Genomic DNA, 16,147 nt, shown 5'->3' with positions numbered 1-16,147 from the left:
CCACCATGTTGTCTGGAGCATGGTGGTCGTGGTAGCCGATTAGTGAGCTCAGTGGCTCATGCTGTCTACATGCCGTCAACAACAGACACCAAGAAAAGTGATGGAGACAAGGCACTGGACCCAGGCAGGGTAAGTAATGCACAGAACTTTTTGAAAAGTGCCAGTCACTATCACCAGTCTGGGGATGCCCATATTATTTAATAAATGAATGGACATCTTCATTTTTCCAAATACGATCTGTTAACAAAGATGCTCAGAAGGTTCTCCAAAAGGTCCAGACTTCTGCTATGTGATGTGTGATCCCAGCATGTGGAGTGGGATCCTACAGCCCTTAACAGCTGTTCTTGAGATTAAAGAACAATAATAATTTTTATTTCTATAGAACCAACATATTCCACAGTGCTTTACATTTCAGAGGGGACATGCTAGGAGGAGTGATGGTGCTGCTCGCAAGCTTAAAATCTATGAGGAAAAAGGGGCAGCACAAATGGTACATGGTCAAAGTGCTTGTATTGTTTGGTTTGGCCATCAATATAATCAATAGGGAATTCATATATCACTACATGAACTTGTGACAAGCCAGTATGCAGACCTCACTCTTTCACTAATATAGCTCTACCGCGTACTTTACTAAGCTGTTGCCAAATAGAAATATCATTGGAGCGATCTCTTCGGTAACAGATTAGTAAAGTACGCGGAAGCATTCCGTTAGATCAAAGAGCGTGAACTGACGTGAACTTGCGCCTTCCCTAGAGCGGCCGAAGAGGTATTTTTGCATCCCACAATTCGAAGGTTTTGACATGGCTTTTGCTAGAAAGTGGAATCATAAACACTTTTGTTAACAGATGATATTTAGAAAAATCTCCAGGCTTAGGATGACCATTGCTATAAAATAAAAAGGCAGCCCCAAACTGTTGATAGGTTCTCTTTAATTAAAAACAATAAAAATAATTAGCAAGTGACATGCAGGTGACTTCATTGTTGTACACTTCTTTTTTGGCTATATATAATGTATATATTTCTACCAATATACAATAATCTTTTAGAAAAAGGGAAAGTCTATGTAAGACATGTTCCCTCATTGTCCTAATAGCAGGGTTACTAGTAAGTGTTTACTTTAAAGCAAAATCATTGTTTTAATTTTTATTTCATAAATCAATAGCTCAAATGAAAATAAGCCACTTTTTAGTATATCATATCAGACAAATTTGCTTCTTTCTCTGCTAGAATTTATCAGTCATTATTAAAATTCTCAATTCTGAGGTTAAATCTGTATTCAGTGAGGACTTTCTTATTACTGAGATAGGAGACGGTAGTTGGTGCTGATAAGACTCTATGACACTTGGAGGAGGGAGGAGCTATAGACAGAGGGAGGAGCTAGATGCAGAGGGACGAGATAGAGGCAAAGGGAGAAGCTTGAGGCAGAAGGGGGAGCTAGAGACAGAGGAAGGAGGAAGAAGGAGGAGCTATAGGCAGAAGGAAGACCTAGAGGCAAAGGGAGCAGCTAGAGGGAGGAGCTAGATGAAGAGGGAGAAGCTAGAGGCAGAAGGAAGAGCTAGAGGCAGAGGAAGCAGCGAGAGGGAGGAGCTAGAGGCAGATAGAAGAGATAGAAGCAGAGGGAGGAGCTAGAGGCAGTATAGACAGAGGGAGGAACTAGAGGCACAGCTCCCCCTGCTTTCTTTTCTATCTACATAGAATTTTATCAGCACCAACTGCCATCTTCTACCTCAGTAATGGGAAAGTCTTCACTGAATACAGATTTTACCTCAGAATGTCTGGCAGAGAAAGAGGCAAATTTGTTTGATAAGATATATTACAAAGGCTACTTTCCCACAATGAGCTTTGGTGAGTTTTTAAGGCCCCCTTCACATGTCAGTGATTCTGGTACGTATGTTACTGTTTTTATACGTACGAGAATCACTGATATACGCAGACCCATTAAACTCAATGAGTCTGTGCACATATCAGTGATTTCTCACTGACCGTGTTTCCGTGCGGAGGACATGCATTTCTGTGTGCTCCACATGAGAAAAGTCTGTTTCTCTAGCATCACTTTTGTCACATGGACCATACAGTGGTGCGATCTGTGTAACACGTACCAGAAAAAACACATCTGTTTGAAATAAAATTATTTTTATACTTACCTGTCTCCAGCGATGCTGTCTCCGGCAACTGCTGTCTCCTGCTTCTAGGGCAGATAATTATGCTCATGAATATTCACTGCACCACAACCCAAAAGTAACAGCAGCGGTGAGAGAGCAGCGGCCGGAGACAGGAGAGCCAGAGACATCAATACAATGGACAGCAGGAGCGTGGACAGGCGAGTATAAATGCCTGATCTCTGTGTGCTATCATGAATAGCACACAGAGAACACACGTGTGTCAAAATCACGGAGGGCCATATGCGTCTTTAACACGTCAGTAAAAAACATGTGTGTTTTTCACTGATGTGTGAAAGGGGCCTAACAGTGTGCCTCAAAAATGCAGTGTTTTACAGCTCCAGCACAGTGGATGGGATTTATAGAACTCTCCTGACCACTGTGCTGCTTTTCTACCCATCGTAATCTGACCTGCAAGCCATCTTTCAAATCCTCAACACGTCAACTTTTCTTGTGGGTACGCTGAGTTTATGTGCTGATTTTCCCCCCAGATTTGCCTTAAATGTGGAAAATCTGCTGGTAAAAAATGCACGTGTTTTAGTAGTTCTTTTGCTGCGGAAACGCATGTAACCGGCACCTAAATATATCAATAAAGTTTTGCTAAAGCCAATACCAAGAAGTGTAAAAAAAAGCAGCTTTATTGGAAGCATAATATACCAAAAAGAGACAAAACACATGCTAAAAAACGCAATGACAACATGCAAGTAACCTCATTTACATAATATGTGCAGAAATTCAACATCAAAACTCAGCAAAAGCTCATCATGGGAACGTAGCCGTACACAGAAACAGACGAGGCTATCGAGGGAACAATATGAACGAAAACTTGTTTTACGATAACACGTGACTGTGGCTCTTGCTAATAGAAATATATTACATGGCACAAGTATGGGTTTATGTTTCTCCATGTGAGTGTATTTGTTTCCATTCTCTTCAGGGGTCTAATGACGTGAACGTTTGTATAAATCAAATATGTCAGAACGGAGAAAAACAAATGGGGCCGATTTATCAAAACAGTCTTACAGAAAAACTCTTTGCTCCCCATAGCAACCAGTTGCAGCGCATCTTTCATTTTATATTCTGCTCTTGAAAAATGAGAGCTGAGCTTTGATTGGTTACTATGGGGAACAAAGGCAATTTTTCTTTTAGACAGTGTTGATAAATTATGTCCAATGGATTGCTTTACTGCGTTAGAGGAGCTACAAATATCATTTAATTTGTGCCAAATAACTGTCTTTTATGCCTTGTTCTGAGTTTAAGACCAGAGATGGGGAGAGACCTAAATGACGATACCTTGCACCAAAATTATACACCAACCTTACTAGGTATTGTAAAGATCCCCAAATTTATCAAACAGGATGAGTTACTCTGATAAATCACAGGTTTACATGCCTTATAATTACTATCATGTAAAGTAAAAATAAAGTAAATATAAGTAAATAAAGTAAAAATAAAGTAAAAAAAAACATGAAATAAAAAAATTATTTGTTTATCTAATATTTTTCTTGTAAAAACACAACTAATATTTTCCCTCTAATAAAACATTGCATACACCTCTGTACCATTCATCTATTCCACTATCAAATGGATGTAAAAAAATGAAGTTTTGCACAAACGTCACTGACTGTCATGGCAGCATTGTACTCTGTTCAGACTGCAGATTCTGACACTCCACCTGATGGTTTCTCTGGTGTCTTGGATCAACACAGGCAGACTCAGGCGTTGGCCTGCTGTGTGCTGATTCATAGGCAGGCTAGCAAAAGTTTAATCTCTGCTCGTCTGCTTGACCCTTTAAGCACATGTTGTGGGGAGATCTATCACATCTACTCCTCTCCTATTTATGCTAGTGTAAGCCTTCTACCCATGCCAGCTATAGTTTATTCTATGTTGGTCTGTGAGGTGTGATGTCTCAGACTCTCTGGTGAATATTGTGCTAAGTTGTGCTTATGACTTTGAGCAGTTATGGAGTTTCCCCCCGGTTGTTTTATTCTTCCTTCCTGCTCTTGTCTTTGCCTTTGTGTGTGTGTGTTCTGTGTGAGAGTTTTGGTTTTCCCTTGTCTGTCGTTTTCTGCGGGTTTCTACACACGCCTGTTCTGTCCCTCCCTGAGGTGAAGGAGATGGGGAAATCACATTAGGACTGGTCAGGAGCAGGGCCAGGAACGAGACTCGGGCATCAACACCATTAGGAGTATTCCTGAGATTGGGAATAGTATAGGGTGCTCTAGCTCTAGGGTCAGCTTAGAAGCCCTGGTTCCCCGCTATCACATAGCATTCGTGACATCGCCTTGCAGTATAGATTAGAATACGACTAAATCACCATCGGAAAGATCTTCAGTACATTAAACCCCTTATGCTTAATGTTGGAAATGTACTTCATAAATTCTCTACTTTCTTTTGGAGGTGTCTGCTTTCTTTTAGGGATGTCTGCTTTATTTTGGGGATGTCTGCTTTCTTTGATGAAGAGTCATGCTGTATTCTTTAACTTTTTCAGGTTCTGGACACTTCCTAATGGAACCACAACTAGGGGTTATTTTTGGAGTAGGGCTTATATTTTAAGCATACTAAAAAAAAAAGCCCCAACAATCCTACTAGGGCTTATTTTCGGGTAAACACGTTGTAGCCACCAGCAAAATTTTTATTTTGTTCAGACAACCTATTTAATCAACAAATGTACTCAAAAATGGTGCCATTAAAACCCAAATCTCATACAGCAAAACAAGCACTCATACAGTTACATCAATGTAAAATACAATACTTGGTCAGGATAATCAAAAATGGCTTTTTCCCTAAGGCATTAAAAACTATATTTAATAAGTAAACTAAATACAAGCGTCGTACTTGATACAAGCGTCGCACATGATACAAGCGTCGTACACATATTTTAGCTGCAAAGTAAGGGTACAAAGGTGACAAAAGATTGCCACCATCTTGTGTGAGACTCCATCAGACTGGAATGAAAGTATTCCGGTGCAGGTCCGCATCAGCATTCATGAAAACCATACAAATAAAAATGCTGATGTCACCAGTAACAGATACACAACATAAAGGTAAGGGCACGTTTGCTTTTTGTAGCAGAAAAATATTCAGCAAATAATAGAGTGGTGGCAGGAAAAAGGCTGAGTACAATACAGTAGTTTTTGATGATTTTGTTATTAAATCTTCTTCTGTTTTTCTTCCCACTCATCTGAATCGGTAGAAGCCACTGAAAGAATTGAAATGCTGCAGATTTTAAAAATTCACTTTGAAAGTTGTAATCTGCAAGGAAAAATAATAAGCAGCATGGGCAAGAGATTTCAGAAATCTCGCTCACGTTACTAAGAGTGTAAAATTCTGTATTTTTTTAGTAGCAAAAATGCACAGCAAAAGACGGCAAAAATGCAACATGTGAACCAGCCCTTAGTCAATGGTGTTGGCGCTGAATTAAATAAGAGGTGCACACCACTTACCGAATTCAGCACCTAAGAGGCATTCGCCTCAATGCAGAACAAAAGTAATACTTCTGGCTTAGAAAAACACCAGTATCTGCCCCGGCTCCTCCCCAGCTCTGCCTATTTTAGCGGATATGACCCAAAATGGTGTGAAAAAGTAAAAAGCGCAACCTTTTGCGCAAGTCTGCATTGTCAAAAAATTCTGTAACTTTTCAAAGCATTAAAGACACTTATGTTTGAAGCTTTGATGAATAGGCCCCTATGTTTTTTCTGCCTCAATTTACAATACCTGTAGCAATAAGATGTCAGTGGTGTGTTTGGTATCTTTTCTTGAAGTGACCTTCTCATGCTATGAAATATTTATGTATTTGATTGTAATTAAAGGTCCTTTGTTTGCCATGTGGAGCATAAGAAAATGATGGTATTACCAGTAATATATACAGTGCCTACAAGTAGTATTCAACCCCCTGCAGATTTAGCAGGTTTACACATTCGGAATTAACTTGGCATTGTGACATTTGGACTGTAGATTAGCCTAGAAGTGTGAAATGCACTGCAGCAAAAAAGAATGTTATTTCTTTTTTTTTTTTTTTTTTTTAAATTGTGAAAAGTTTATTCAGAGGGTCATTTATTATTCAACCCCTCAAACCACCAGAATTCTGTTTGGTTCCCCTAAAGTATTAAGAAGTATTTCAGGCACAAAGAACAATGAGCTTCACATGTTTGGATTATCTCTTTTTCCAGCCTTTTCTGACTAATTAAGACCCTCCCCAAACTTGTGAAGAGCACTCATACTTGGTCAACATGGGAAAGACAAAGGAGCATTCCAAGGCCATCAGAGACAAGACAATGGAGGGTCACAAGGCTGGCAAGGGGTACAAAACCCTTTCCAAGGAGTTGGGCCTACCTGTCTCCACTGTTGGGAGCATCATCCGGAAGTGGAAGGCTTATGGAACTACTGTTAGCCTTCCACGGCCTGGACAGCCTTTGAAAGTTTCCACCCGTGCCGCGGCCAGGCTTGTCCGAAGAGTCAAGGTTAACCCAAGGACAACAAGGAAGGAGCTCCGGGAAGATCTCATGGCAGTGGGGACATTGGTTTCTGTCAATACCATAAGTAACGTACTCCACCGCAATGGTCTCCATTCCAGACGAGCCCGTAAGGTACCTTTACTTTCAAAGCATCATGTCAAGGCTCATCTACAGTTTGCTCATGATCACTTGGAGGACTCTGAGACAGACTAGTTCAAGGTTCTCTGGTCTGATGAGACCAAGATCGAGATCTTTGGTGCCAACCACACACGTGACGTTTGGAGACTGGATGGCACTGCATACGACCCCAAGAATACCATCCCTACAGTCAAGCATGGTGGTGGCAGCATCATGCTGTGGGGCTGTTTCTCAGCCAAGGGGCCTGGCCATCTGGTCCGCATCCATGGGAAGATGGATAGCACGGCCTACCTGGAGATTCTGGCCAAGAACCTCCACTCCTCCATCAAGGATCTTAAGATGGGTCATCATTTCATCTTCCAACAAGACAATGACCCAAAGCACACAGCCAAGAAAACCAAGGCCTGGTTCAAGAGGGAAAAAATCAAGGTGTTGCTGTGGCCTAGTCAGTCTCCTGACCTTAATCCAATTGAAAACTTGTGGAAGGAGCTCAAGATTAAAGTCCACATGAGACACCCAAATAACCTAGATAACTTGGAGAAGATCTGCATGGAGGAGTGGGCCAAGATAACTCCAAGGACCTGTGCCGGCCTGATCAGGTCTTATAAAAGACGATTATTAGCTGTAATTGCAAACAAGGGTTATTCCACAAAATATTAAACCTAGGGGTTTAATAATAATTGACCCACACTTTTATGTTGAAAATGTATTAAAATTTAACTGAGCAACATAACTTGTTGGTTTGTAAGATTTATGCATCTGTTAATAAATCCTGCTCTTGTTTGAAGTTTGCAGGCTCTAACTTATTTCCATCTTATCAAACCTGCTAAATCTGCAGGGGGTTGAATACTACTTGTAGGCACTGTATATATCTATTATACAATGCTGTTTCTTGCTGGTTCTTACTGTTTGGATGTAGCATAGTCATGGAAGATATCCCATTGTTCAAAATAACAAAATAACAAAATGTTGCATCTAACCTACGAATTTTTCGAACTATAAGACACACTTTTTCCCCCAAACTTTTTTGGGGAAAATGGGGGGTGCGTCTTATATTCTGATGGCTGCGGGTTAGGGGTGGTGGAGTGAGTCATCAGAGGCAGGAGCAGACTGTAGCAGTGCCTACCGTGACCACGTGGGCCCGCTCATTAGCCTCATTTCATATGCATTGCATCCCGACGTCCGTCATCTCTCAGCCCTGAAGTCGGCGCTGAGAGGTGGGCGGGATGATGGGTGGGGGGGTTCGCGCATACTAAACAGCCGGCCCACGTGATCATCTCAGGCTCCTACAACCTCAAGTGAACATGTGTGGCTATATTCACTGCCCCCGACGTATCATCATCAGCACGGGGGCAGTGAATAAGTATACTCCTCGGTCACCATTCCCTGCAGCATCGAGATGACCTCCTGTCTGCCTGTGCCCGCTGATGTGTGTGGAGAGCGATGAGCACAGTGATGACGTTATCACTGTGCACACGGTTCCACACAGGTCAGCGGCGCTGCTGCTGGCACAGACAGGAAGATGAGCGATGCTGCGTGGAGTGAGGAAAGGCGAGTATAAATGTTTATATTTTTATGTGTGCCACAGGATGCGGGCCATATACCTGGATGAGGGCTATACCAGGATGGGGGACATACTGTATATACAAGGATGGAGATAATATACAATGCATGAGTATCATTACCAGGATGGGGTACCCTAGTAGAGAATTTGGGGACATTACCCCCATAACAATGTAATTAAACAAGGCACTCCCAAACTTGAAAGTGATGCAAGTTTATTTAATGTGCATGAAAAAAACGTTTTCGGTCCACTACGGACCTTCCTCAGTTGCACATTAGTGGAGTGGACTGGAGGCATAGGATGGCATGAGGCGCGGTATCCACCGCTGCATGGAGGCAACCCCATGCAGCGGTGGATACCGCACCTCACACCATCCTATGCCTCCAGTCCACTCCACTAATGTGCAACTGAGGAAGGTCCGTAGTGGACCGAAAACGTTTTTTTTTTCATGCACATTAAATAAACTTGCATCACTTTCAAGTTCGGGAGTGCCTTGTTTAATTACATTATACGGCTCTGGAACCTGAAGAGCACCCCTATTTCTCTTGATATCCTTACAAGGAAGTGCCATTTCTTCTTTCTATGTTATTACCCCCATAACAGTGTCAGCTGCAGATCCTCACCCCATAACAGTGTGTCATGACCACATTTTTTGCTTAACATTTTATTTTCCTATTTTCCTACTCTAGGGTGCATCTTATGGTCCAGTGCATCTTATAGTCTGAAAAATACGGTACATATTTTGGGTCTGCTGTAATCTCACAACTATTTTTTCATCAAGTAAAAACCGTGAAAATTAAGTTGTGTGCCCATAATGGGTTTTTGTTGAGCTTTTGAAGCCACATATTTTTGCTGCTTCAAAAATGCAGTGTCTTAAGCGGGCTTTACACGCTGCGATCTCGCTAGCGAGATCGCAAGCGATAGTACTCGCCCCTGTCGGTTGTGCGACACGGGCAAATCGCTGCCCATGCCGCACAACCTCGCTTAATCTCGTCACACGGACTTACCTGCCCTGCGACGTCGCTCTGGCCGGCGAACCTCCTCCTTTCTAAGGGGGCGGTTTGTGCGGCGTCACACGGCAGGTGTCCAATAGAAGCGGAGGGGCGGAGATGAGCGGGACGTAACAACCCGCCCACCTCCTTCCTTCCGCATAGCCGGTGGAGGCAGGTAAAGAGATGTTCCTCGCTCCTGCGGTGTCACACACAGCGATGTGTGCTGCCGCAGGAATGACGAACAACATCGCTAATAAGCAGAAAACGTTTTTTTTTGTTTCAGGAAGACCTCTCCGCGGCAAACGATTTTGACTGCTTTTGCGATCGTTTAAGGTCACTCATAAGTGTCACACGCTGCAATATCGTTAATGATGCCGGATGTGCGTCACTAACACCGTGACCCCGACGATAATTCATTAACGATATCGTAGCGTGTAAAGCCCGCTTTAGTCTATGTCCACACGCTGCAGTTTTGTGTTGTACAATTAAGTAGATAACAATCACGTATAGTTTTACTTTTATCGAAGTTGTAAAGAAAATTGAAAAATTGATCAAAAGAAAGAATTGCGCTTTTGTCGCCATTTTCTGAGACCCGTAGCGTTCTCTTTTTTCAGGATCTGAGGCTGTGTGATGGCTAATTTTTTGTGTCTTGAGTTGAAGCTTTTAATTATATAATTTTTGGGTAGATGTAAAGTTTTGATCATCTGTCATTGCATTTTAATGCAATGTTGTGGCAATCAAAAAACGTAATACTGGATTTTTTATTTTTTTTTATCTCCTTACCCGTCACATTAATTGATATTATATTTTGATAGATTGTTCATTTCTAAGTGTGGTGGTACCAAATATATGTATTCTTTGTTAATTGTTTTATTTTATGGGGCAAAAGGGGGGTGAGTTGAACTTTTAGTTTTTTTATTTTTTCATATTTTTAAAAACATTTTTTTTACATTTTTTAATTTATTTTACTAGTTGAAGCCTGCACTAATCAACTGCTTCTGCTGTTCAGAGTGATGCGTCAGCACTGCTCTGAACAGCATAAATGCTGTTCTGTGAATGCTGGCACTGTGGCAGCATTCACATGAAGTGAGTCATAACAGCGACAGGGGTCATCATCACCTGATACCATGCTGTCATAACCCATCGGCACCCCATGATCATGTCAGTGATCGCGATGTCGTCAGTGAATGGCGTGATCCCCGCTGGGGCGCGTTATATTGCGCTGTCAGAGTTTAATAGTGCAATCTACCTAGTTATCAGGCGTGGGTAGATCTCTGATTCACCCATGCCTGTTAGCTGCACGTGATCAGCAGATATGTGCGGGGAATAATGCAGGCTTGCCACGGGAGCCCGCCTTTAAGGGTATGTGCGCACGTTGCTTTTTACCTGCTTTTTACCTGCTTTTTTACTGCTTTTTCTTCTGCGCTGTTTAATGCCAAAATGGATGTGTTCTTCTATTCAAGCAAAGTCTATGGGAATTTGGGTTTCTTGTTCACACTATGTTGTTCAAAATGCTGCCTTTTTGTGGCAGAACTTTGGTCAAAAACTCAGCTTTTCAAAGAAGCAACATGTCAATTGTTTTTGCCATTTGGGTTTTGCACTGCAAAGCTGAGTTTTTGACCAAAGTTCTGCCACAAAAAGGCAGCATTTTGAACAACATAGTGTGAACAAGAAACCCAAATTCCCATAGACTTTGCTTGAACAGAAGAGCACATCCATTTTGGCATTAAACAGCGCAGAAGAAAAAGCAGCAAAAAAGCAGGTAAAAAGCAGGTAAAAAGCAACGTGCGCACATACCCTAAGGGGACAGATACTGCCTAGGACGTGTAGGTACATCCTAAGTCATAAAGGGGTTAAAGTGATGCTATCACTAGATCAAAAGTGGACAGATGTTGCTTTTATTTTATTTCCCCGACTCCTCTGAGTCTTCCATTTTTTTTAATCCTCCATATAGATTTAGAGACATTAGCTTTTTTAGTTCTCATTTTCATGGTCTGTACCAAGGGTGTGTCTCACAGGGTAATTATGCAAAGCCCCTAAATACATGATACTGAGAGCAACAGCTACGAGTAAAAACTGTAAAAGCTAACCCTAAATATAATTATCATATCTCAGGAAATATGTAGGTGTTGTAAACAAAATATGGAATAAAATAATAGTAAAAACTTGACTTTTTTGACCTGATATCAATTTAAGTAGTCCATAATTATGGACTTGTGGAGTAAGGTTGAACTAGATGGACCTAGGTCTTTTTTCAACCTAAGTAACTATGTAATAATTATCAGCTTTGATTCAAAACATCTTTATTCCATTTTTTTCACATACAAAAAGACACTGCATTTATGAATATACTTTCTTATAAGCACAACGTTTTTATAACATCATAGAAGCGAATGGAAAGACCCGCACATGTACTGAAGCCACCTCTTTATTAATGATGGTGCTATGTGAGTTACAGAATTTGGAATCACTCATATCAGAATATTACAGCATAGTCCGTGAATAAATAAGAATTGTGTGCAATTAATGAAAAATAACTTTACCTGGTCATACTGCAAGGCCCTGTGGGATAAGCTGGCATATTGAAGACTTAGGCGACCCTTGTCTTGAACTGCATCTTTTAGTTCATTTTCCTAGATAAAAAATATAAAAAAGTAACTTAATGAAGGGAAAATATAGACTTTTGTGAATTACACATTTGTCAGGCAGTTTCACCTTCAGCATAGAAAGAACTTGTGAGTATGGAGAAATGACTCGACAGTTTTATGATAAAGACAGTTTTATAGTAAGCCCTCAGAGTAAGACATGTTTTGCAGAGAATAGTGTAGAAAGTCAGATACATGACATTTTTTTACTCGGACCTCTATAATATTCAATGTCCTGGTCTTCAGCGTCCAAAAATAGCGACATAGAACCCCCCAGCCCCCTGTGTTTCCCAAAAAATAAGCCTAGACATGATTTTGAGTATGCTTAAAATAGGAACCATGCTCCAAATATAAAATTACAGAGTAATGTCTGCTCACTCGAAAAATTTGGGTGCTTGAAAAAAAGAAGTCAAATAAATTTAGATTATTTTCGGCACACCATAGGTGAAATAATAGGAGTCCAAAGAATAATATTTGCAATATAAGTCCACTTTTTATTTTTCAAGCAGAAAAAAATGTGTAAAAAAGAATACAAATGTCCAGAGACCAACATTTCAGCCTTTTTGGGCCTTTATCAAGGTGCTTATCTGGAGAGTCTGTGTGCAAAATCAGAGAAATGGCACTCAGGTGGATTCCATAGTTAGAAGCTTGAAGAAGATGTAGAGGGCTCTTGATAGGGGAATATGATGTAAAAGTATGGTCAGGACACGTAATATTTACGGTCTCCTTGCTTAGGAAGAGAGAAGAGACATCTCAAGCAGCTATATTCATACATGCAAGGTGCTGTTGTCCTCAATGTTCTGAGCTGGTATCATCAGTGTTACCAAAAGGCAAATCAGCCCTCAAAGGGTCCTAAGGAACCTACAAAAATAAGCCATAGTTACAGTCAAGTTCAGTGTTAGGGTAAATGGCCAGTTGCCTCTCAGGGGCCACCAGCCAGCGCTTCCATTCTGAGTTTCAGACTGCTTAAGGACCTTTAATAACATCACGGTCATGCGACCATAATGTCACCAAAGGTCCTTTAACTGCAGAATTCTGGAGTAACTGAAGAGAAGACAGGCTGGTATGTACTGTAAGAGCAGTGTGTTTATATACCTTTGTGTGTGTATAATCATGTGTATGTGCAGTGTGTGTGTGTGTGTGTGTGTGTGTGTGTGTGTGTGTGTGTGTGATAACAAGATTATAAGAATTATTATATTATATATTATATAATATATAATTATTATTGACTAAATGTTCAAGAATAAATGTTGATTATTGTTCATGGAAAAAAAATAAGACATCTCCTGAAAATAATCCCTAATCCCTCTTTCAAAGCAAAAAATAAGATAAGTGCCCCATTTTATTGTTGGGGAAACATGGTGCTATTATAACCCTCACGAAGAAGCCCTAGGCAAAACGTCCGTCAGGGTATTTTCCTCCTTCCATCCACTCCCAGCACGATATTTGGCAGCCAGGCACTTGCTCCTATTTGGCTGTCTGTGTATCCATTCTCCTCTCTTTATTCACTTCTCTGGCTGGTATCCTCCTGTATATCATGGCTTGTACTATTTTTTAGACAGCATTATTTATTCCTAACATTTGTAGTCTCACTGCCCTCCTATATATCCTTATTCCCCTTTGGGCATTTGTATCCCTTTTTATGGGTAAGTGAGTGCAAATTTTTGGTTTTGATTTTTTCTGTCTATTATATTTATGCCATTATTGGTAATATATTTTTTTACAACATGTACCTGCTTGTAATTATGTTTACATCTATGGGAGAGTGCAATATTTTTGTATCCTTTGCTTTGGGGCTTTATTTATAATAAGCTATACCATTGCCTTTTTTTCCTCTTTTCCCTTGCTTTTGGGTTGTGCAATATTTCTCTATAAGGTCCTCTTGCTTTCAGCATTTTATTTTGGCCTTTTTTGAATTAATGAATTACTACTCTTGCACATTTTGGAAAAATATAAATGAAGTAAACATTTGTGGTTCTTTGACAATACTTCCAATCCTTATAGGATGTGTTCATCTTTTGTTTTTCTTTTGAATATTTGAGTACACTATCTGTATTGTCTATGTGATGCACACGTGTATAAAGTGAAGTGGTTAATGGAAGGACTGTTCACTGGCAAAAATCCCCCTCATTTTTTTTGTCTGTAAAATGTCTCTAAAATATAATTTTAACTTTTGAAATTTCCTCAATAAAACTATTCATTTTATTTTGGCTATTTACTCTGGTTTCTTTATTGGTATTTATTTGGTGCTATTATATAGTAGCTTTTATTAACTGCCATAATATTACTACCATATAGTAGTAGCTAATAACAGTGTCATATAGTGGCTAATAATAACAGTGCAATAATAAAATAGCCATAATATACTTCATATTGACAAAGTTACAGATCACCCCAAATTTAATGGTATATAGTGATTATTAATGTTGGTATAAAATGTCTTGGTCAATCAAAAACTTTCCTGCAGCAGCTGAAGAAGTTGGCTATCACTCATATTAATAATTGATATACAGTGGAACCTTGGTTAACGAGAACAATCCGTTCTGGGACTGTGCTTGTTAACCAAGTTACTCGTTCAGCAAAGCAAGATTTCCCATAGGAAATCATTGCAATGCAGACAATTCGTTCCATAACTTGTTAAATGGCCCATTCAGGTCCCCTATTGTGTCATTCCACACATGCACAAACACACACAAACATGTACAAACACACACAAACACACACAAAACACACAAACACAGACAAACACACTCCTGGGAATTGCTGTTCTCCGGCACGGGCTGTGTATCGAGTTACCATAATGACGAGGGAGGAACTTCCGCTCCCAGTGCGCTGATGTCAAAGGCAGGAGCCGCTTGCCTCTGATTGGCCAGCGCGCTGCCTTTGAGTAGCGTCTGACACGGGAACTTCTTGCTTCGTCGCTATGGTTGCTGATGCACAGCCTGGAGTGGAGTGGCGAACTTCAGGACTCAGGAGGCCGGCGATGGAATGGAATGTACACATATTATGCTCACCTTACCTTCTGTTCCATCGCCGGCCTCCTGGGTCTTGTAGTTCGCCGCGAGGACGTCGCAATGAGCTGGCGGACTACAAGAACCAGGAGGCCAGCGGTGGAACGGAAGGTAAGGTGAGCATAATACTGTATGTGTGTTCGTACGTGTGTGTTTGTGTGTGTTTGTGCGTGCTTGTGTGTGTTTGTGTGGACTGCAAGTGCAGGTCAGAGCGCGGTGGATGTACGGAATCGGAAGTGTGTGTGGTGAGGATTTTGCTCGTACAGCAAAGCTTTCTCATAAACCGGGTTACAAATTTACAGAAAGCTTTGCTTGTTAAGCGAAATTCTCGTTAAGTGGGTTACTCGTTAAGCGAGGTTCCACTGTACACTGATAAGCAAAAGGGTTACAAACTTACAATATTTTGAATTTTTTACTATCCACTACAGCTTTGAGAGTTAGACTGACTTTATTTTATAGACAATCATATTGGCTATCTCATACATAAAGTTGACGTGCCACTATTTAGCATATGATTAGTTATGCAGATTCTTGTCATTTCACTGCATTGTTACTGTTTTGCTCCTAATAATCAAAAGTTAAATTTATATTAATTTGTTAGTATTTTGTAAATCCATCTTTGACTGTCAACACTGCAGGAGGCCTTCTGGGCATGCTCTCATTCAGATTCAAGCATGTCTCAACTGAAATCTGATCCCAGGTCTCTTCTACATTTTCCCAATGTTGGTTCATACTAGGCAACACACTGTGGTATGTATACAGCTTTACTTCAACTCTATCCACAAGTGTTCAATTGGCATGAGGTCTGGGGACTGTGGGGGCCAATTCAACACCTATACTTCATTGTCATTGAACCATTTCTTTACCAATGCTTCAGGTCGTTGTCCTGCTGGAACACTATGTTGTTCTTTTCATTTCCATAATACTTGAGTGTACAAAGCAATGCATCTTGTAGGATATTTACATATAGCTCAGCATTGATACTACCATCAATCCTAGTCAAGCATCCAACACCTTTGGCTGTGAAACAACCCCTTATCATCAAGCTTCCTCCACCAAACTTGACAGTTCCTTCAATTTATCAATCCATTAGCCCAATTTGCATGGTTTCCTACAGACCCATTTACATACATCAGAGTCTAGTTTATTGACTTTCGTATCATCACTCCAAATCACCCATT

At 40.6% G+C, this 16,147-nt stretch overlaps 1 protein-coding gene across 20 annotated transcripts in view; it reads right to left on the bottom strand.

Moving 5' to 3' along the window:
• The window catches only part of RIMBP2 (RIMS binding protein 2), an 877,394-nt gene that overhangs the window by 363,730 nt on the left and 497,517 nt on the right, over positions 1-16,147 (bottom strand). For all 20 annotated transcript variants that reach the window (XR_012725119.1, XR_012725121.1, XM_075322225.1 and 17 more), the window contains one exon: positions 11,854-11,943. Coding sequence is in view for 16 of the 20 variants with exons in the window: in XM_075322225.1 (XP_075178340.1) it covers positions 11,854-11,943 (90 nt within the window). In the remaining 4 variants the exon portion in view is untranslated. The remainder of the gene's footprint in view (positions 1-11,853; positions 11,944-16,147) is intronic.

The sequence above is a fragment of the Anomaloglossus baeobatrachus genome, chromosome 1, assembly GCF_048569485.1.
Source record: "Anomaloglossus baeobatrachus isolate aAnoBae1 chromosome 1, aAnoBae1.hap1, whole genome shotgun sequence".
Classification (NCBI taxonomy): domain Eukaryota; kingdom Metazoa; phylum Chordata; class Amphibia; order Anura; family Aromobatidae; genus Anomaloglossus; species Anomaloglossus baeobatrachus.
This window is presented reverse-complemented; position numbering and strand designations above follow the sequence as displayed.